At 39.6% G+C, this 22,496-nt stretch overlaps 1 protein-coding gene across 1 annotated transcript; it reads right to left on the bottom strand.

The window, feature by feature from the left end:
- Positions 1 to 20,736: 20,736 nt before the first annotated feature.
- On the bottom strand, positions 20,737 to 22,171 carry otud6b (OTU deubiquitinase 6B). The gene is made up of 3 exons (XM_010780247.1): positions 22,063 to 22,171; positions 21,873 to 21,979; positions 20,737 to 21,551 (listed from the first exon to the last, which is right to left on the bottom strand). The coding sequence occupies exons 1-3, from the start codon at positions 22,144 to 22,146 to the stop codon at positions 21,467 to 21,469; spliced, it is 276 nt and encodes a 91-aa protein (XP_010778549.1). The 5' UTR covers positions 22,147 to 22,171; the 3' UTR covers positions 20,737 to 21,466.
- Between the last annotated feature and the right edge of the window lie 325 nt (positions 22,172 to 22,496).

Below are 22,496 nucleotides of genomic sequence, written 5' to 3' on the forward strand. Positions count from 1 at the left end.
GAAAGGCAAAGTATATGATAGCTAAAAACAGAACATAGGATGCTGGGAACAAGCTTTTATTTTAATGTATGTGATGAAAATGCTGCTGAAGGTCAAAATCAGTCTATTATACTCTCTGTATCATCAAGTTTCAGTACTACACTAAATCTATCATTTGCATGGTTGTCTTTGGTTGTATATAAATCTGGACTTTTCTTTTCTTACGCTTTAAGAACTTTGTGCAACTGGTTCCAGTAAAACAAAGCCCATCATGGTTTCCCTACTGCAACACTTTAACATGTTCAGTCATTTTCAGAGATCCATCAGAGCCATGATTGCGGTCTTCCCCTCAGAGAGATGATTTGACACCGGCTCACCCTGATTTCTCCTCTTCTCTCCTCGGGGCAACAGCAGAGGTGCTATTCAAATGAGTAGCATTGATTGCTGAATTAGGGGACTTGTGGCTGAAGAGAGAGAAAAACAGCCATTCAATAGCGAGCGGTAGGCTAGTGTCATAGCCAGGAGTGTGCACCACTCCAATCAGTAGAATCTATTGTTGTGCATTGCTGCCCATGACAGATCTTGGTATCGAGCCACTGGCAGAGTACCAGGGTATTGTCTGCTTGATGGCTGCACAATCAATTCTGTTGTCTTCCTAATGGCTGTGGACACTAGGGGGCAGTATGATTCTCCGCTGGCACTCCAGGGTTTGAGCAGAGAGATGCATTGATGCAAGGCAAACTGAGATATGCCTGAAGAATCCAAGGAGATAGAGAAGCTAATAAAAACAAGAACAATGAGCTCTTATTAGAATCCGAAGTTTAATTGAAATCCAAGCATCGGATCAGAGCAGTGTAACTCATGTGTGACTTTTGAATCTAAAAAGGGCAACCAAATGTGAGAAAAGGTGAAAGTTTGCATGCAATCATTGATGCATATCAATGGGAAGAAAGCGATGAAAAAGACACCAGATGTAACAATAAGTGTATCGTCCCTTAATCAAATCAACACAATTGAACAGAAGCGCATGAGTTAATATAGATAAAGAATTGAGAAAGATAATCTATAAATGATGGGATTTGAAGCATACCAGACTATAAAAAGATGCTACAGAACAAAGCCAGCCAGATGTACCAGTCTAATATTCGGCTTCCTTCTTCAAATTTTACACCCCAATAAATATAAATAACATTTGGAATTCAAGCAAGTAAACCGTCTGTCCTTTGAGGTTACAAGGAAGCAACGCCTTTACTTAGCGAATCCTCATTAGGGGGAGTTTTGAAACAAGAGCGGGGCCATCGGGCCAACAACCTCTCTCTGGCAGTTCTGGGTCAGCACCAAGCACAAAGCAAACACACCACTACAAAGCTGCATTTGGCAAATAAATAAGACAAAAACAGTGTTGTGGGAACTTCAAAAGAACAAATACATCTTTAATCTTTCATGTCTTTGAATCTCTTCGAAAGTTTCCTCGGGCTTGGTAATGACAGGGACCTTGGAGAGGGATGAGGAATGTGTTTTTCTGTTTGTTCGGGAGAAATTGACTGTTTATTTATATGAGAACAAAACTGGAGGGAAAACCAGGCTGAATGAGGTAGATGCTGCATTTTATCTTTTGATGTTACTTCTGATGGTTCGCCCAGTAGGATGCCATGTGGTGTTTTAAGATGTGTGTTTTGATGCTTTCATTTCCCCTTAATAATATATTTGTGTGATATTCGATTCTAATTATCTGTTGTGGTGTTAATATTACTCCTTACATTCTGGTTCAATTCAGACTTAGAAAATGCTAATCCTCTGACTCATGTTCAAGTATTTCACCCTTTTCCTATTCATTATTAAAAAACAAACAGGAATATAAATCCAGCCCGTCAGAGGTGAACCCGCTGAGTCAAACCCTACGAAGTCTTTCAGTTCTCAGTCCACTCTACTCTATCATTAATATGATTGACGGCACACAATCTCAAAACCCAGTTTGAGGTCAAGTGATGGCTACTGGAGCATGCCCAGTGTAGCGGAGCAGCAGGCGGGTGGGACACCAGGTAGCAGCATCTGGTCTCCGGGTTTTTCTAGAACACACACTGCCTGTGGCGCTGCAGGCTTGACTGGCCGAACATCTGTCTGGATGTGCAGGCCCACAACCCAACCAACCAGCCAAATGAACGTCCCGCCCAACTGAACGTCCTTCAGGAATATATGGGTTAATATCTCAATCTGACTCTATCCAGTCCTTCACAAAGATGCTGTCATTGTTTGTTCTTCATTCTGAAGCATTTCCTCCAGATAGACCACATCCTCCTAAACTTCCATGTTTATTAATGCGTCATTACTTGTGAAGCACATGTTTTTTAACGAAATCACACTATGGTCAAAGTTGCTGTTCAGTGAAATAGCTGAACCTAGAATATGTTGGGAATATTTCAAAAACAACATTCGCTTGGTTTTTACAGAAAGATGCTGTATATATTCTTAAGTTGTGACAGTCAAGGCTGACCATAAGAAAATGTTCTTTTGTTGCTCAGCTGTATTTTCTAACCCTCTAGCCAATATGTTTGTATGTTTCTAGCCAAGCACATTTGCTTATGTCAACAGAAATATAACAAGAATGAATTTCCTCAGCATAGTGAATGGGGACACAGAAACATTCTCAAGTAGGACTTTGTTTGAATGCAGGGTCCAACTTTTTTTTTAATGTACGATTGAACCAGAGTCGCCGACTCTGAGTCGGTGTGTACTTGAGCTACATGCTAACATCACCAAGCTAAAATATTCACAATGACATTATGCTGATGTTTAGCAGTTATAATATCACTATTTATGTTTTCCTGGTTTCCTAAATGTCCTAAAACTACAGTAAGTAGAGCTGTGGCTGATTGGAATGTTGATATTTTTTATATATATCAAAGTATTGAACAAATATAAATGGTAACAGATCAACAGTTAAGGGGTCATGATGCAGTCATGATGGGTCAAATAATAATGCCACATTTCATAGCAATCAATCCATCATTAAATACAATATTTGAATAATTACCAAAGAAAGCATCCTCACAATTGCGCTTTAGGAAACGTCACATGATCACGAGTCAGTTTGATTCAATCTGTGGGACCATGAATGGCTGTCCATTAAATGGCAGTTTATCTGATGAGTGTTGAGGTATTTCAGTCTGCACAAAAATGCTAGTCTGACCTACAAAGCAACAAAAACAAAGCTAAAGCTCTCCTCAGCTCACTCCACATGTTTTAAAAACCACAATCATTTTTAATGGTTCTAGCTCCCTGTCCATATTTTATATACAATCTCAACAGATTTAAAATTCATAGGTTACAGCGGCGTAGGCAGAGAAAAGAGTTTATTATTTCTGTGTTCAGAATGACAAGGACCTGCTGTGAATCAAGAGGCAGCAATCGTAACCTTGCCGGGATAATTGAGGAAACTTTGCAGCCACTGTCATGTCAATCAAGCCTTCATGTGCTGTCTGCCTGTGAGGAGGGGTAAACATTTCCAAGATAATTAGGAGAGAGTTCAACTTGACAAAAGGCAACAGTTTGCATGCGGTTTTAATGAATCAAAAACATTCTGTATGGTATGTTGCTTTTGTGTGATTAGCACAACTTGAATTTCCTCAAGAGAAAGTGATACTGCCTCAACTAAAGCTACAATCAGCCTTCTTTTTACATAGTATCACAGTTGCATTAAATGCCTATTAAATGTAGAATTAAGTATTGCATTTTTCGTTTGCTACGTTAATTTAGCTTCACCAAAGGGAGCAAAAACATAACAACACAACACTCCACACAGCGCCGACCGACAGAAAAGAGCAGCATGATGCACCGTGCCCACTTGCCCCCTTCCAATCCAGCCTTGCCGACACCAGATGGCCGTCTCTCCCACAATGCCGTGCGGTCGCAGATGCCAACACAAGAGGTGACAAACACTCTGCAGGTGTCTGTCCCTCTGGGTGTGAGCGCCCATGTGTGTGTATGTGTGCGTGTGTGTGTGTGTGAGACAGGGGACAAAGAGCATCTATCTTGCAGGGAGAGGAGAGTGTAATTGATAGCAGAGGACAACCTGCAGGAAGGAAGTGCCATCGTATGCTAAATGGATGGGTTGGCACAGACTGGCACACACTGTTGGGACAGATGCACTGGAAGTCAGCATCACTCATTATGGAATCTTAAAAAGGAAGAGTCTGGTATCCTAGCAATGATTAGTGGATGGCACTAAGATATGTCTGGTGAAGTCAACAATTGTGCAGTAATTCACAAGTCTCACATTTTTCGTAGCGTCCATTATGCTGCGAGCGGATCATATATCCTGTATCACTGCATTATTTCATGCTGTCGGTAGGAGTGCTTTTGGCTGTATTCTGCAATCTGTTCTCTCTCCCTGTGTGTTGGCCAGGCCAGGTGTGGTGGTTGGCAGCGGTGAGCAGCGCCAGGTGAGCAAGCTGCTGGCCAGGTGCCCTCCAGAGGCTCACTACACTGACCAGATACCAGATGGCTGTGGAGCACCAGCAGGCATGCAACCACACACACGCACGCACGCACGCACGCACGCACGCACGCACGCAGCACACACACACACACACACACACACACACACACACACACACACACACACACACACACACACACACACACACACACACGCACACACACATAGTTACTCATGCAAGTGGACCGTCATACTTTATACACACACACACCCACAAAGACTCTGTTGTGTGCCGTAAAAACGAGAGCATTAGGAAACATTGCAGCACTCCAGTGAGTTTTGAAGTGAAATGCTTAATGTGTTTTTACTGTACTTTCTTCTCCCGGTGGTGGAGGGAGAAGTCATGCACAACACAGACATATACAACTCGCTCCAACTCAGAGCTCACATAAATGTCACTCATAAAGTCTAAAGTCGACTAGATCAGGTTGAATTTGAGGTTACGAGACTCCAGTTATGGTTCTTAAATAAATACTGGCATGTTAGTTGAGCTACCTTTGGAAGCTTTGACCTACAGTTACAAGAGATACTAAAAAATACATTATTTGTTCTAAACAAATATGGCTTTGCTGTATGCTTTACTGTGAGAAGCGTTACCTAATGTGGATTGAGGTCTCGTGCTTCTAAAAAGTCAATGACTAAAAGTGAGTTTGATTACAGGTCACTTTTGTTTCATCATATAAAAGTTGTCCAAGCATACAGTATGTAAAGGCACAGTTTTAGGTATTTTTTCATAATAACTGGCCTTGCAGCTCCACCGTTTCCTCTCAGCCGCCCACGCCTGTAATAGACTGCTTTGGATTCAGGAGCTGCTAATCTTGAGCTTTGAATCCCAGCCCAAACCCGATTATCCTGACTCTCTGGGTTTGGCTTGATTCAGGATCTAATTCCCTCTGGCTCGAATTAGGTCAGGTTTAATTTTATTCATAATTTCCCCTCTAAATTAGAACGCTATTTATTTGCTTGCATTGATTCAAAATGTTAAACTGTATGGCCTGCGTCATCTGATTTAGAAATGTCTAGGGTTGCAATTAGTTGCAAATTATAAGATGTAATCAGTCTATTGAGGAAAAGTCTCAAGTTAACAAATGGCTCTTAACTAAAAATGTAATTTAAGAATTCTATTTTACAATTTAAATTATGGGGGATACAGTTACACTTTGGAGACGAAAGAAATACAGTTTAGTTCAGGGAAGAGAGACACAATCCACACAGTGAGGTTATTTCAGGGCAGAGTTTTTAAACTTAAATGTATTCCATTTACCTTTGCTGGTACTGTGATTGAAAAGACATGAAAGCTTCTTTAGCAAATAAAGCAGCATGCATTAACGTAGCCGTACCTGAGATCTGTACACCATAAAGCTGGCTGTGTTACATACATGCAGTGTATAATATCCAGCCTCCATACAGAAACAATGACAGCCGGTTGTTCCGCATTAACTGACGGTTCATAAATCACATTTGTGGGCCTGGCCGGGAGAAGACGGATCGGCCATCTGTAAATATTTATTCAGCATCTCTATAATTAAACAGAGCCGATGCATCATGTCAGGCATACATGTCTGATGACGGCGGCTCACACACAGCGCTGAATAATACAGTGTAGAACAGCTTGGTTAAACATTAGCTATAGATCTGAGAGACAGACAGGGAGACAGACAGGGAGAGAGCAATGAACTGACGGAGTGAATATTAGTCCAACTTGGTAGAATATTAAAGGGTGGACTTCTAAATGCAAGATGTCAAGAGTGATAGCAGAGAAGAAAGCAACAGATGAAACTATAAATTCAAGATGACGCAGGAGTGAAAAGAACGGTGGAGAAAGATGAACAGCAAGGAAAGATGAATCCAAGATGTCAGAGCGAAGAAACACAAAGAGAGAGAGACGGTGTGATGGAGGAAATAGTTTTATGATCCTCTCAGTTATTTGACCTCATATAGCCCGACGTACCTCTCCATGGAAGAGAGGAGTTGGAACTAGGACTTAATAGGATTTAGAGCTGTAGATATTAGACATTATAAGATATTCAATCGAATAATACTAGAAGTCATTTTTCATTTAAAAAGGAAAAGAAAATGCAGTTTTTTTTTGTCTGATGAACATTTATTACTATTTTTGTCATTTTATATACCAAAAAAATGTAAGTACTCATTAGTTGCAGTCCTACTGGGATCTCATTTTTGGATATTACCATTTAAAGGAAAGTTAAAGTTGTATACTAATGTGATCTTACGTGATGATATAACAATGAGAGCTGTTTATTGTGTGGATGGGAGGCAGAAGAGAATAAGTTATGTGACACGGCAGTGATACTTTGTAAATCCGAATTAAAAGGAACTTGTTACTAACAAAGTTTAGCAATTGTCTGCCGGTCAACTGAAAGCTGTGGAGTTAGAAGACAGTTAATTAACTTTTTATCAGATGTCTGTGTCTTTGTTTGCTAAAAAGAAAGAGGTTCCATTCAGCACAGTTCAGTTACAGAAATGTAACTAAACGTAACGTAAACCTTTGATCATTGTCAGTATGTGTGTAAAACTAAGTCACAGAACACACCAGGAAACATTAGATGTCATATAGATCTTTAAGGATATAAGAATCAACAGAGTGACCAGGAAACACTGCTGTCACAGATTAATACTGATACTCAAAATATGATTCAGTCAGAATACTTATTGAAATGAAGAATCTTATTAAGGCACGGTTTTAACTGCTTATGCTAGCAGTGTGGTTGAAAACTCTGTATCAACACACTACTTAATGTCCCGAATGCTGTATTACATTTTGAAAAAAGTTGGCGCAAAAGCTTGATGAAGACATTCACTGATCTCCTTATTAAGTCTCCAAATACAAATTTGTCAGAGCCTAGGAGTGTCTTTTCAATCCTCTGATATAGAATAATGACTATGTATAGAAACAATTACTACAAGTCACAAACACATGACTAGCACTACTGTTCAGTTTATCTAACTTTAGGTTTATACCACAGTTTCTTTCGGTATGTTTGAATAACTGTTGCTGCAAAGTGCTCACGTCTTCTCCCTATGTCTCTCTCTGTGTACAGTTCTCTCATTAGTATGCGCTTTGTGTCTAGATTTCAATCCATAAGGGAGCTGCCATTTCCGATCTGAGACATTTCACGCAGATAAAGAACAACGTTGCAACCTCCCCCTGGTCTCCAGACAACCAGCCCCAGACGATTTTCATCCATCTTCCTTCCCTCTCAAACCAATCAAATCTGTGTGCCATGGGACAGCAGAGAAGTCCCATGTATATTTCAGGAGAATATCTCAGCCAATCTGAAATGCAAAACTCTAAATATGACATTTAGAATGAAAAATTGATTCCACAAACAAATCATTCACCAATAATATAGCTTTTAATCAACATGATGGCTTGATGTGCCTGTGGTGCTTCTGTCATTTTAATTCTTATTAATACATAACACTGGAATCAATGAATCTTATATTGTCCACAGGGACGACCTAATGAAGTGATTAATATTCAAGTGATACTTTCATGCTTTCTTCAACTTTCGTCAAATCATTAATATAAAAACGTTATTTGTGAAAACCAGGACAAACATAACTAGTAAAATAGCACACTGGAAATATATTTACAACACAGTAGGAACAGTTAGAGCTGCAATGATTTGGCCAACTACTCGATAAGTTGATCGAAAGACAGAAAACTAATCTTTTTTGGAAAATGGATTAAATAAATAAGTTTTCCTGCGAATTATCAGAAAAATACTATTTGATTTCTCTTAAATATTGAGCTGTTCTTTGATTTAATTATCATAAAAGAGTCATATCTTTGGGTTTTGGATTTACAAAATAAGACAATTGAACCTTGGAATTTGAGAAACTAGGATGGAGATTTGATAGACTTACCCATTAATAGATTCATCTAGAAAAGAAACTGCAGATTGTTCGATAAAGAGAAAAACACCTTATTGTTTTTTTTTTTACTACCATTTTTGCAGGGTCTGTTAAGTAGTAAAACCCTATCATTGAGTTATACCAATCACAGCCCAACTCCTCCCATGTCTTTCTAATTCAAGAAAGCTCCAGCAAACCCTGCAAACACACACACACAAACTTCACATGCCTCCTCAGAGAGATGGATGGCATGCATTCCCATCCCTCTCTTAGGCCAGTATCCAGGTGCACAACAGCTGGGGAAGCCAGGGGGGGGGTGCTGTGTAAGGAGTGATGGGGGAGACAGAGGTCCAGGGATGGGTGGATGGAAGAGGGGCCAGGGGGTGTAAAGGATGCTCAGGAATAAGCTATAAATTTTCGCAGGAGCGCTCCGGGTGCTTATGGCGTCTGCTTGCCTGTGCGGACAGCAGTAATAATCTATGGTGTTGCCGTGGTTTCATCAGTCACACCTGTTTTTTAAGGATACACTTTAATCTGTGTCCTCTATATGATTAACATGAGTACATCTCTGAGTGTGTAAGAACTGGAAAAACAGTCTTATACAGAAGAACCAATAAAAGAAGCTAAAGGTAAAGGAGAAGATTGAGAGGGAAGAAAATAGTCCCTGCTGATTTACAGCCCTGCTCCGGTGCTTCATTCAGGACGGTAAAAGATACTGTACATCACAGGCAGTCCCATATTCTCTAAATGCTCAATGTGGCCAACAGTCAGTCACTACATTTCCTGATGTATGATTTAGTTAAGTTGAACTCATGTTTAATAGTGAACTCCATGTGCCTTTAGAATGAGTTATTTCTGGGAAACACTGCCATTATTTGCACATTAGGTTAATGGACAGGTTTATTTATTACTGCTCAGAATGTATGCAGAAACATTAGATATGCTGAATAATGTCATGAGTTGAGGACAATACTGCCTGAGGTCACAGAGAGAGAAAACTGACTATGTTTTTTTTATTTTGACATCTATTGGGTATTTTCTAGACGCCACTGATGTTATTTATTGTAAAGCATTGCACATTTATAACTTGTAGAGTTGAAACAATAAGTCAAATAAGTAATTAGTCCATCAACAGATAATTAATTGGCATACATTTTATCATGAACTTATTACTTTAATAGATTTTCAGCTTAAAATCTGCAATTCTTTTCAGCTTTAAATAATCGTAAATGTAATATCTTTATGTATTGGTGTGTTGGTCTATCAATATTAAAGACGTTACTTTTGACTTTGGGAAATGTTCATCATTAGTTGACCTTCCATAGATTTAATAATTAATTGATTATCTAAAAACAATGATGAAAATGTTGTTAGTTGCGGTCCTAATCACTTGTATGTTTTAGTCTCCGTCTGTTTTTCTGAATGCACAAACACTGCAGTCAAGGTTAGACTCCATTGTGAGGACCAATTTATCACCGATCGAACTAACCTGGAAGATAAAATAGGATTTCTCAACTATCCATATGTTGCAGGGTTTATAGGAGGTTCCATGCGGCGTCTATAGGAGAATTCTGGGTGGTGTTTGAATGGTATGGGATGGATCCACTGAGCGGGAAACAGTGGGAAACAAGATGACTGATGGAGTGTGATGTCCCACTGAGTGTCATGGTAAACTGTTTTAGGATGTGATTTGGCTCAGTGGCTTATGGGAGAAAATACAACGTGAGATAACTGCTTCCAAAGTTACTACACTGAGTGTAGTGATGCATGGAAATCAGCTAATGTCAGTGTTTTTTGCACAGTCAGAGTAAAGTGTATTACCTGGTGCATTAAAAACACTCATTCAACACATTTAAATCAATCATAAAACTACACAAAATTGTAAATGAACCTTTCCACATCAATATGCACGTCTTACATCAACACTCTCACACAGAGCCCACATAGAAGCATGTCCACGCATACGCTCAGAGCCGCATCATGTGTATGTGTGGGCCCTGTATCACAGCGGGCCATCCATCATGCGGTAAAGCCACAGTAGGCAGTATACAGTATGTTTGGCCCCGGCTCCTCATCCAGCCCTTATTAGCCATCAATCACTCCTCTACTGGCTGCCCGCATGGGAAGAGACCTCCTGACTTCACATCCAGCAAGATGTTCGCTTTGGCACTTAAACACCCATGCATACACACACATGCAGGAGGGAAAACATATACTTGCTCACAAAGTCAATGTCAAATATCAAGAGGTTAGTTGCTATGATAAGGCAGTGCTTGATAGTCTGCCAGTTCTTGAGGTTAAGCAGCTTGTCTGTCCTGAAGAGTTTGATGAGAATTTGAGAAAGTCAAACGTGTCCTTACTTAGCACAGCAAAAGGGCAGCATAACCCATTTTATAAGGGTTTAAAAGCCACTTTTTTAATGATGTAATCGATGGATTGCTTTCCTACTTCCTCCGATTTATTGTTTGCTTTGTACAGGAGATTGTTTGAAGTTTACCGTTTAAAATGTTAGAAGTTATGAACCGTTTAAAATACTTTTGGATGTGATCTTAATTTCCCGGCTCTTTTCCCTCCGCATTGAACAAGCATGTGTGTCTGAAACTGTTTATACTTGAATGTTCATTTCCATTTGTGTGAAACAACTGTGGCTGTTTCAACTACAATAGCTGCACGCTGGATTACAGGATGCTGCTTGGCGAAGAGTGAGATTGAAGAAGGGGGCAGGCAGTGTAAAAAAACAAAAAGAATATAAAGATTTTTGTATCTGCTGTTGAATCCTCACAGTGAGTTTTCACTATCCCCCAGGGGCACAAGGACGCATAGTGTGTTTTTGTGGAGGAGATGTAAGGTGACAGAAAATGTAGTGTTTTCTGGTCCAATGGCAAGTTTTCCCCTTCTGCTTTTATTGCATGTTACCCCCTCTGGTTGACTAACTTACTAGCCCTAATTCAACTCTGACAACCTTCCTCAATGTTGTTTGGCGGGTCACAATTCCCAACATACAGGTGTTTTGTATGCTCTCTTAAAAAAAAAGTCAAAAATCATTTTAAACTAGGATATTTGCAGGCCATTTTCAAACAAATGGCACTGATAATAGAATGTATTTCAGCCCATTTAGCCCCAACTTCTACATGCTTCCCTTTTTTCCCTCCGTCTTTCTCTCATTTTAGTTTCTCCACTCCTATCTCTTCCTCCAGCTCTCCTCATCTATCTCTGCCCCCCTGTCTCTTTAGCTATTTTTATTTTTGTCTCTACTGTTCCCTGTGTGTGACTGAGAGCAGAGAAAAAGAGCGAGAGCAAGCAAGAGAGAGATGTACAGAGAGTGAGCCAGAGAGAGGCCTGACACATGGGCCCAGTTCCTTAATAATGTCATTCGGTGTGAACGCTATTAGCAGATTAGGCTTGGCCCAGGGCAGCCTATAGCCATGTGCAGGAACTAGATAACCTTGTGTTCTGTAATTTAATATCAACACTTCCCCTCTTTTCTTACCAAGCTTTACAACACACAAATACACTGCTTGTCCCCTCCGGTCCTATTTCATGAAGAGAGAGAGGGAGAGAGGGAGAGAGAGAGAGAGAGAGGGAGAGAGAGAGAGGATTACAAGATAGTGACTTCTTCAAGATGCCTTTCCTCAGCTGAGAAGTGTGGCAAATCGCCCCTTGTCCATGAATGTAAGAAAATACATAAACAGGCTTATAGTGAAAATTCCATCAGATTTAAAGCAGTGAATTTAGCTCAGTGCAACATCAAAGGAGCCGCCCATCTTTTTAAATGCCCTAGATGGGGTAATGTCAATGCACCCCCTCCTTCTAGTTCTCTCCTCGAGGGCTACCATAGGCCTAACATTTACCACATATCAGGCCAATATGAAAAGCGCAGAGGAAATTTCCTGTCACACAGTTTGATTTTGTGAGAGTGGGTGAGGTGGGGGGTAGACTGGAAGGAAGAGAGAGAGAGAGATCTACACTTAAAGGAGCAAGCCGTTATGGAATCAAATCCCACACTCTATCCCCCCACAAGCTGAATCACAGTCCTGCATTAGCTGCTATATCACACTTCGTCCTGCTGCTGCTCTTTTTCCGTCGCCCGTGAGCCAAAGCGAGAGCGAGGGCCAGCCGGCACGGCCCTATCACTCACCGGCACTCTCTCACGCCGGCATTACCACGCCTTTATCTCATCTCCTGCAGCCCGGCACAGCCGGCCGCCTCCTGGTCCTCCAGGCTACTTTACTAATAACCTATTCCTTATCAGTCACTGTGCACCTCTGCCTGTGATCAAAGAGCCAATTAATGGAGCGGGGAAAGGTGAAGCATTCAAATAATGGAGACAGCTGTTTTTCTCTGTTTGAGAAAATCCATTTTGTATTGTTATCGGCTCCAAGCAGCTCCCCCCCGACCAGCGCTTAATTCAAGTCACTGTCTGCTTCTGCCAGACTTGATAAGAGAGAGTGAGAAAAGAAGGGGGGAGAAGAGGAGATGAGGGCGAGAAGAAAAGAGCCCTGGTCACAATGAACTTTATGTGGAAGAATGTGGCAGGAATATCACAGCAGTCCAACTCATCCCTGGGCTTTATCAACTCCAAAGCGGTTCAACACGAGATATAGATGGGGGGGGGGGGCGGCTTCCAGAGCTCACAAGCTTCTTTATGGCTTCACTGTCATTCATTTTGGAGGAGAGCAGCAGATCCCAGCCCTTTGCAGGCCCTACGCTATCTTGTCAGGCAAGAACCTGAGGTTAGTTAGGAGGTTAATTGTACTGGTGACAGAGAAGCACATAAAAAGCTCCATCAAAGGCTCCTATCTCAACAGCTTTGTTATAATGTTTATGACTTGGTTAATTTTACTCCTCACTATGCTTAAGGCAGAGGGTAAGGTTGATGCACTGGTTGAATGATAAGTCTTTCAAGTTTATCAGAAGCAACTTGATATGTCTCTTAAAAGTCAGTAATCAGATTTTTTTCCCCCTTATACTGTGTTTTTAATACAATATGCTGTAATGCATTTGTGGATTTCATTTCAAACTGTCAAATGTACTTTGAGCACTGTGAGAGGATAAGAGATACAGGCTGCCGGTCACAGAATATTAAGAAGTCATAGAGCAGGGGTGTCCAAACTACGGCCCGGGGGCCAAATGCGGCCCGCGGACCATTCCTCGCAAGAATTGTAGCAAAAGTCAAGGCCGCAGATTCGTCAATGTGAGGTTTGAGAGGTTGTAATAACCAGGTTGCAGTTGTAATGGAAAATATATTTTAAAAATATATATTTTTCTGCAAGTGAACATTTCATCACTAAATCCATTTTTTCTTCTGTGACTTCAAATTTGGTTCACATATACGTGGATATGTTATACAAGTGTAAATGTATGCACACAAGCTCAGATTTATTTTCTGCAAGTGCTCACATCAGTTTTTACACACTCTCGCATTTTGCACCATATCTACCTTCATATGTTAACAAGTCCAATTTTCAAATAAATTCAGTCAATTAAAGTTGAAAACATTTTCTTACAAATCTAATTTGAAAAGAAAAAAGCCCAATAACACATTTACATAACAACCTTGAAATATACCCTTCATATTTCCTCTTATAAGTAATCTGAAGCTTCTGTTTTAAGGAATGACCTGCCAACACTTTTTCTAACAAAATAAATGAAACTATGGAGAGCTGTGATGTAGGCTGTTTTTTTCTTAAAGCATTTTCAAGTGTAAAGAATAATTTACCTAGATTTGATTGATTTTTCCAACTTATAACTGAATTTATGAGGCAATATCACACCTCACCTCTAGTGAGTGGCCCAGCCCTTCGTATATGTTTCTATATGTGGCCCGCGGTGAAAAGAGTTTGGACACCCCTGTCATAGAGACAGAGAAGAAGTACATTTCAAGTCAACAACTGATTTGTTATAATGTCAGTGTTAAAGCTAAGGTCATGAGGCTTTCAGAATCAAAATTTGTTCTAATCTTTTATTTCTTATAAAAAAATACCACAATTTATACAGTATTTCCTGCCTTCATGTAGCAAATATTTAAATGCTACATTAGCTTTGTGTGGTTTCAAATCATAAGGTGCAGGTTCCAAACTTTAACTGTGTCTCTAGTTTAAAGGCATTGTGCCACTGGAAAATGTTAAGAAGACCCTTAATAAAAGACAGTGAGGTTCAAGGTCAGGAATGGAGAAAAAAAATAGCTAAGCAATGTGGAAAAATTATGAAGCTGTGTATGTACTTAGCAGACATTCTTTAGATTTTAGCTATACAGCCTCATGATGACTGTGAGCATATTTCCAGTTCCAACAGCCTGGACGACCACAGATTATACAGACCAACAGATTATATTCAAACTGAAACAAAATTGATATTTTTAAATGCATTAAGTTATTTCTTGAACCTAACTTTCTGAGTTCTGGAACCGTTTTGTCAAACATTGTTCATATGCATTTATAACTTAGACACCTGAAAGGCAAATAATTGTTCAGCTTTATAATCATATAGCATGTTAGAAGTATAAGAGTCTATTCTCATCAAATAAATATAAAGGCCTATAATAAATATGATCGTTTTATTCCCACTATTTATATTGATCCCCTTGTTAAGCCTGCAAAATACACATGTCAACGTACTTGGCCAACTAGTGGAACAAAGAAATCAGCAACATGACCCCTGATGTCCCAACCAACAATAAATCACATTTTCATCACATTGTAATCTTTGCATACAACTTAAATAAACAAAACTCAGACATACCCTACAATACATAAAAAACTGTATTAAAACCATGCAAAACGTGTGAAACAAACTACCAACCAACACATATATGTACAAACAATATAACTACAAATGATCAGCAACAGACCTGCAAGACTCTGCATAGTTTTCACACATGCTACTTGTGTGCACATGACGCTAGTGCCAGGCCCGGTTCCAGAACAAAATGACTCAGGGTGCATCTGAGATTAGAGAGGGTGCAGGGGTAAAGTGCTATTTTTATAAGTGGGGAGTGGACCTAACACCCTCTAGGGGGGGTCCTCACCTCCTCTAGGGGGATCCGGGGCATTCTCCCCCGGGAAGATTTTTTTTTAAATATTGAAGTTGAAAGCATCAATCTGGTGCACTTTGAGAGCAAAATTAAGCGATCTATGGATACATCTCTCAACACCCATTTGAAACAGAACTGTAAACAGATTTTCTATTTCTTTATGGATATTTTACAAATCACTCCCCTTTTAAACTGTATTCTTGTTTTACTGTCATATAGTATTTCATTTTTAGTGAGTGAGTTTCTCAGATGAGTAACAGGAGACAGCGGTTGGTACTCTGGTACAGTTGTGGTGAAGGCATCTGACGTACTTGAACCGAAATGTCTACATGCATAGCAGAAGATGGCATATTTTTTACATGAATATTCCAGCCAATCTCTGTTTTGAAACCATGAGCTGCAAAATGAGCGCCTTACCCCACTGTACAGGCAAGTTGGGTACTTTTTAAAATATACCTGCAGGCTCTGTTTTGCCGAGGTCCTCTGGCACTTGCTGGCCGTTGATGGGTGGCGGTGTTTGGGGCAACGAAGATGGCTGGGCTGCTCCGCCTCCGTGGGAGAGGCGGGCAAAGCTGGCGAGTCGGGCGGGAGGACGTTAGTGTCCACGACAGTGGCCGCGGGTAACGTAATGTCCCCATGATCTGAACTGTTATTACCTGCAGTAGATGCAGTGTTACTGCTGGCGATAAGGGCTGGTTGTTTTAACCATTTTCTGATGTTCCATCATTGACTGCTGTGTAGCACGAACTGACGTGGCTAAACTAACGACTCATCGCAAGTGGAGGAGATTTTGTAATTTTGTTATTGAAAAATTTGGAAAAATAAAAATACAAATTTGTATAACATATTTTTGAGGGGGGATGAACCTGATAAGGAACGTGGGGAAGATCCTATTCGGGTTTACCAGGAGTTGGTATAACGTAGTCAATTGCACGTAAACAATAATTATTGTTCTAGCGTTCTGCGACCATCGCCAGCCTTAACTACAACAAGTCAAACACACAACAACTTTGTACGCACAGGCACGTACTTTTATATGGGGTGTGGTGTTAATTGTTACGTACAAGTTAAGGGTGATGGGACCTTCAACTTATGTCAACAATTTCAACTTTGTCAGACACCCTGGTCGGCAAAGAAGGAACGTACAGTCAGCGGATGTGGAAAGAATGTCTACCTGTCCGTGTGTAGATCGACATCGTGCTGTGGCATATAAAAGGCGTGCGGCACAAGTTTTCTGTATAAAAAAAATTGTAAAAGTTGTACCACATATTTTAGGAATATACGAGGGCCCGTGTGGTGACTTGAAGTTGAAAACGGAGGAATAATGTGAGTGGAATGAAATCACCCTTGTTACTCAGACGCAGAAACTACGTGGTGTCCTTATTTGCGTCTAGCTATGAGACGACGTCCGGAACTGGCCAATGAACGAAAACTAGTTTCAGTTTACGCTCTTTGGCGTGAGTGTGTCCATCCACCTCCCCTTCCCTTACTCGTGAAATGTCGGAAAACCCTGCTCCACACCCTTGAGTGACAGGTGTCTGTCGGTGTTCACCCGTTCACGTGATTTGAGCAGAAAAGAGGCAAGAAAACACAGAGTGCGACGCCGGAGGGACTTCGAGAGGGCCGCGGGGGTCCCTCCGCGCGGAGTGTGAAACTTTTGGCGACTGTATTGGATAAGGGAACTTGTACTTGGTTTTTTGTTGTTAATACGTTTGTACCTTATGTGTCCTCTTTTCTTCGTGTGTTCGTAGACATTTTGTGGTCAGTAAGTCGGGTATGATTTCAGGTATTTCGCCTGTCCTCCGGCGCGATTGGACGGTCGGGCTCTGTGGCAGCCACGCCCAACAGCTCGAGTCCCCTAGTGGTCGGGATCTTGGGCCGGGTTCTAGTGTCAGTGAAAGGGGTAGCTTGTGTAGAGTTCGCAGGTCTCGTGACGGCCTGTCTGACGCATACGAGTTTTGAGTACTGGAGTGTTGGGTTACGAATGTGTAATCAATCGTCACGAAATCACAATGACTTACAGCACCGTCTCCCACTCCAATGTTGTTGGTACTTATATTTTGTGCAACATAAAAGACTGTTGTTTGAGAAGTTGAGTGAGAGGTCCACTCTTGCATTTGTTGGTGACTAAACGTGATCGGTCCGGGGCCAAGATGCCCCCAACGTATTCCCACGTAACCGTGGGAGTCAACTCAACATACGTGCGGAGTAACTTTTTAATTTTCATTTTTTTTTTTTTTTTGAGAATTTCAGGTTTATAATGTAATTATTTTATTATTAATTAACATCATTTTATTATTATTATTATTCTTCTTCTTCTTCTTCTTCTTCTTCTTTCTTCTTCCTCTTTCTTCTTCTTCTTCTNGGTGTGTGTGTGTGTGTGTGTGTGTGTGTGTGTATTCCAAATGGTTACTAATTCCTTTTCTTTATGGCCGGGAACACCATGGGTGTTACAAAGTTGACTAAATCATCCAACATCCAATGAAAGTGGTGATCAGCAATTGTATATGTTCAAATGTCTACTGTGAAGGATATCATAAAGCCTTAATGCAATCGAATGTAAAACAAAAAAGTTATGATTGATGAAAGTCGTAAATCGGGCAGATTTGACCCGAACACAACAGGAGGGTTAAAATGATGAACATAGTATCAATGCATCAATAATAATAATCCTATATTTTGATAGGCAGACTCTGCATAATGACTATTTGCTTCTTAATGATGTTAATGCTTAAGATGTTTACTGACATTTATGCTACTTGTAGTTGTACTGTAGATATTACGACTTGTCCTATCTTATTGAGTCAAGTTTCTGAGTACTTCTTTCATCACTGACATGCAGAATCACACTTTGTAAAGCATAACTGGTGTTCAGAACCTATAATTGCAGGTGTGAAGATGTTGGAGACTAGGGTGCCATTAAATTACCTTTTAATCTCAGGTGGAAGTCTTCGAATATGGTTGTGATTCAGATTCAGCACAACAAGGTTTTGTAAGCCATCTGTAAAATAAAAAATACGACAACGATCATACTTGTTTTTCTTTACAAAACTTGCAAGGTGCTAATCATGCAGAACAGTGAGAAACTACCTATCACATCAGGTGGCACTGCTGTAATTTGGTTGCTGAACAAATACAGTTTCTTCAAAGACTCCAGATGGCCCAAAACAGCAGGAAGCTCCTTCAAGGCATTATTCCCCAAATTCAGCTCCACCAGCTTGCAGGCAAAACGAAAAGTATTTACACAAATCTGCGTGCTGAGTAAAACATTGGAAGAGTTGTGTTGGAACAGCAAACACACGAAGCAGACTCACGTGATGCAGACAGAGCAGCTCATTGGGCAGCGCGCTGATGGAGTTGTTCTTCAACAGGAGCACCGACAGGTTGGGTAATCTTGAAACACACTCCGGAACCACGTTTATTTTCTTTGAACTCAAATTTAAAGATTTCGCTTTGCCGTGTAAAGCTCTTACCACTGACTCGGTCATTTTGGGAAAATATTCGTCCAGCACTCATTCAGGTCTCCATGGCAACACAACGCTTTTTGTCACGTCGGTGACGTTTTGCATCAGCGCGCGAAAGATGTACTTGAGTGAAAGTAGCAATAATAGTATAAAAAAATACGTTGTTACTAGTAAAGGTCATGCATTCAAAATTGTACTCAATAAAGGTCTTAATAAAGTCTAAGCATATACTTAAAGTACCAAATGTAGAAAAAGTACACTATTGGCTACCAACATTTAGTGGAGTAGAGTCGACGCATAAAGTAGCATAAAGTAAAAATACTCCTGTAAAGTACAAGTAGGCTACCTCAAAATGTAGTTGAGTACAAATACTTTCTTACTATCCACCACTGATGATAGCCTTCCTCTGCCATTTATTTATAATGCCAATATATGGCGTTTTTTATTAGTATAACTTATTTTAAACGTTGCCTTGTTTAAAGTGCTCTTTAAGAAAACAGCTAGCCTACATTTGTTTGCATGTCAAGAATTATAGTTATTGTAAGGTAATACTCTTTATTTCATATGGATATGGAAAATATTACATTTCCAAATGCAAATGAACTAAAGAAGGGAACCACACATAACAGTTCAAAATAGAAATCACACTTAATTGACCAATTAAATGTAACGAAAGCATTAAAAAAAACAGTACTTTTAAAGCCTAGTTATATTGTCTCATTAATGTATTAGTTGTGTGTATCATTGTGTACCATTACCAATTGTGTAATGTATGTCCTGTCTTTTCTGTAAAGATGTAACTTGTAACTAAAATGTCATAAGTACCATCCTGAAGGACTCATCCCACCCAGCCAGTCATCTGTTCGACCTGCTGCCCTCGGGCCGGCGCTACCGTTCACTGAAAGCCCGCACCTCCAGATTCACAAACAGTTTCTTCCCATGGGCCATTAGGACATTAAACACACACAAATAACTCCCCATATCCCCACTGTGCAATAATCATGATCTGTCGTATACACTGTAATATTTATCATATATATTTTATCATCATTCTATTTTATTCATTTATTTATTTATTTATTAATCGAAGCTGTGTGCACTACTTGCTGGTCGTAACTGTCAGACCTTTTAAGCTGTGTTTAATATATCTGTTTTCAAAGCACTCGCTGGAGCAGTGACTATAAATCTCGTTGTATTCTGTACAATGACAATAAAAGCTTTTTGATTATTTTTTTTTGATTTGATGTTTGCTGGCCATTTGAAGTCTTAACTATGCGACAATTTATATTTTTTAGAAGAGTAGTAGCCTCTAGTGGTGACAGCCTAGAATTGCAGGATTTGTCCAAATAATGTCCAAAGTTAAATTTCAAGTAGAAATGCTTCCTTATTAAGTCCATTACATACAAGCACTGAAGTATTATGAGCAAAACGAGCTTCAAATATTAAAAGTTCTCATTGTGTAGAAAAGATTCAACTTCAACTTTAATATTGTCTGTGAAGTAACTCGATTATAAAAGCATGAGAATCGTTTCATTTTTGAGTTAAAGCTAGTTTTAAGTACTTTGGTTACTTTTGACTGTTCTTCTTTATATTAGATTTTCTTCTCTGTAGTCTGTTCTTCATGTATGCTTTGTATATGAAATGTAATCCAATTAAAAGTTACTACAAACTATAGCTGTACAAACTTAATTAGGTAAATAGTACAACATTTCCACATAATGAAGAAGAGTATGAACTAACAAACTACTTTAGAAATACTCAAAGTACAGTACGAAAGTGAATGTAGTTACTTTTCACCACCGGCATTTCCAACGTTATTTAATGACAATTGCAAAATAATGTTTTGTGTTTCATTAGAGCTACAGTATGTTCTGTAGGCCTTTGGTATATGTGTACCGTTTACAATACGCAGACATTACCCTGAGTGAGACAATATCTGCTTTAAAAGTGACAGCTTGTTTGAGGTTCATGCAAGTATTTAATCATTTTCAACAGATAACTTTTGCTTCACACATGCCTAGAATGAATAGATGTGTGCATGCCTCCTGCTGGTCACTGCAGGTTAAAATGGCTGTTTCACAGTCTCATGTTGCAAACAGTATTTATGATAATATCTTACTCATCAGAAATATTAAAAACAAAGCAGTTGAATACCTTATTAGTATTTTATGAGTTTATGTAACATTGATATGATTCACAAGTTCCACAATTCAGTTCAGTTTGTCAACCCCTCACTGACTGTTAACATTTGGAGTCAAATTAATGATCAATAGCTCTTACATCCTCTCCTAACTATTATGGTACAACTTTGCTTCCCAAAACATTGTTAATTCACATGAATTTCCCTTTTATGCTTTTTTTCTTACACACAGTGATACTGTCTACAGAAATATATATCACTCTCCCCGCTGATATCTTTTGACTTCTAAGACCTACCACTGTGTGTTGGAAACAACCAGCTTCTCCGTTAACCTCAGCTTAACAATGTCTTAAATGAGGGGGGGGGGGTCTCCTTCGAAATACGATTGTATTTAGGGTCCCTTGGTGTGAGCTGTTTGAACAAACTCTGAATCACACACATTGGTTTAAGTCACACCAAGACTGGCTTGTCTCTCAGCTGTCCTCTGCATTAGCGGGATCCTTTAGCTGCTCCACAGAGTTGTAGTGCTCTCCTAGTCCATAGGCGTGACGCATATATCTGAAAAAAATAAGAAAATATATTCTGTGAGTCAAGAGATCTGATATAAATATTTCTAAATTCTGAAAAGCTTTATTAAAATGTGTCATTTAATATAGTCAGTATATTCATTACATGTTGAACTAGTTTGTCTCTACACCTGCTTTAGTGTGTTTTGTGATAGACATAATGTAATCAGTTTTCAAAAGTGTCTAACTTGAGATGAAATGAGGGTCCAAAACTCTTATTATGTTCCTCCAATATACTTTTTTCTACTAAATTAACTGTATTGGTTATGCAAACTGAATCTTTGACAAAAAAAACAAAATATACACAACGTACATTAGGGTGACAGGTTCACTATCAAATTCCTCTCCGATTTGTATAGGTGGGGAGTCAGCCTGGATCACTTCCATTGGCAAGAGAAGAACTTGAGTCAAAGCTCGCAACTGTTGGGAAAAAATTAAATAATTATTTAAAAATACAACGAGCAAAAGCACAGTGCGTCTGTGACAAAACGTCATCAACTCACTTCCAGTTGTCCACCCCAAGCTGCTGTGTGCTCCACGTCACTGCAGTACTTCTCAAACTCATCTGGAGACCAAAAACACTGCATGAATACTGGGCATACACATAATTCCTTTCTAAAATATATGTATGGCTACCATTGTTCGTCTTTAAACCAATAGTTTAGATGTTTAGAAGTGGGGTTGTATGAGGTATTGATCTGTGTACACAGTAGGTAAGGCACAGAAGAAAAGTAAATTGCTACGCTGGACAGAGATGTCATCAAAACATATTTTAGCCAGCAAAATAAATCTATAACACAATGCTTTATTTAAAGTGGACTTATCATGCTATATTTGAATAATATAGTGTAGGACCATACCTGTATAAGGCATATTTATTATTTTTCAAAATACCAAACCGATCATGCATTTTAGCCATTCCTCATTTCGCTCAATT

The sequence above is a fragment of the Notothenia coriiceps genome, unplaced genomic scaffold (assembly GCF_000735185.1).
Source record: "Notothenia coriiceps isolate Sejong01 unplaced genomic scaffold, NC01 NC01_scaffold00021525, whole genome shotgun sequence".
In the NCBI taxonomy this organism is placed as follows: domain Eukaryota; kingdom Metazoa; phylum Chordata; class Actinopteri; order Perciformes; family Nototheniidae; genus Notothenia; species Notothenia coriiceps.

Coding starts and splice junctions, on each gene's coding strand:
- otud6b (XM_010780247.1), bottom strand. CDS start 22,146: ATGCAGTGTTTTTGGTCTCCAGATGAGTTTGAGAAGTACTGCAGTGAC. Junction 21,980..22,062: donor CTTGGGGTGGACAACTGGAA/GTGAGTTGATGA, acceptor TTTTCCCAACAG/TTGCGAGCTTTGACTCAAGT. Junction 21,552..21,872: donor AGTGAACCTGTCACCCTAAT/GTACGTTGTGTA, acceptor TATTTTTTTCAG/ATATATGCGTCACGCCTATG.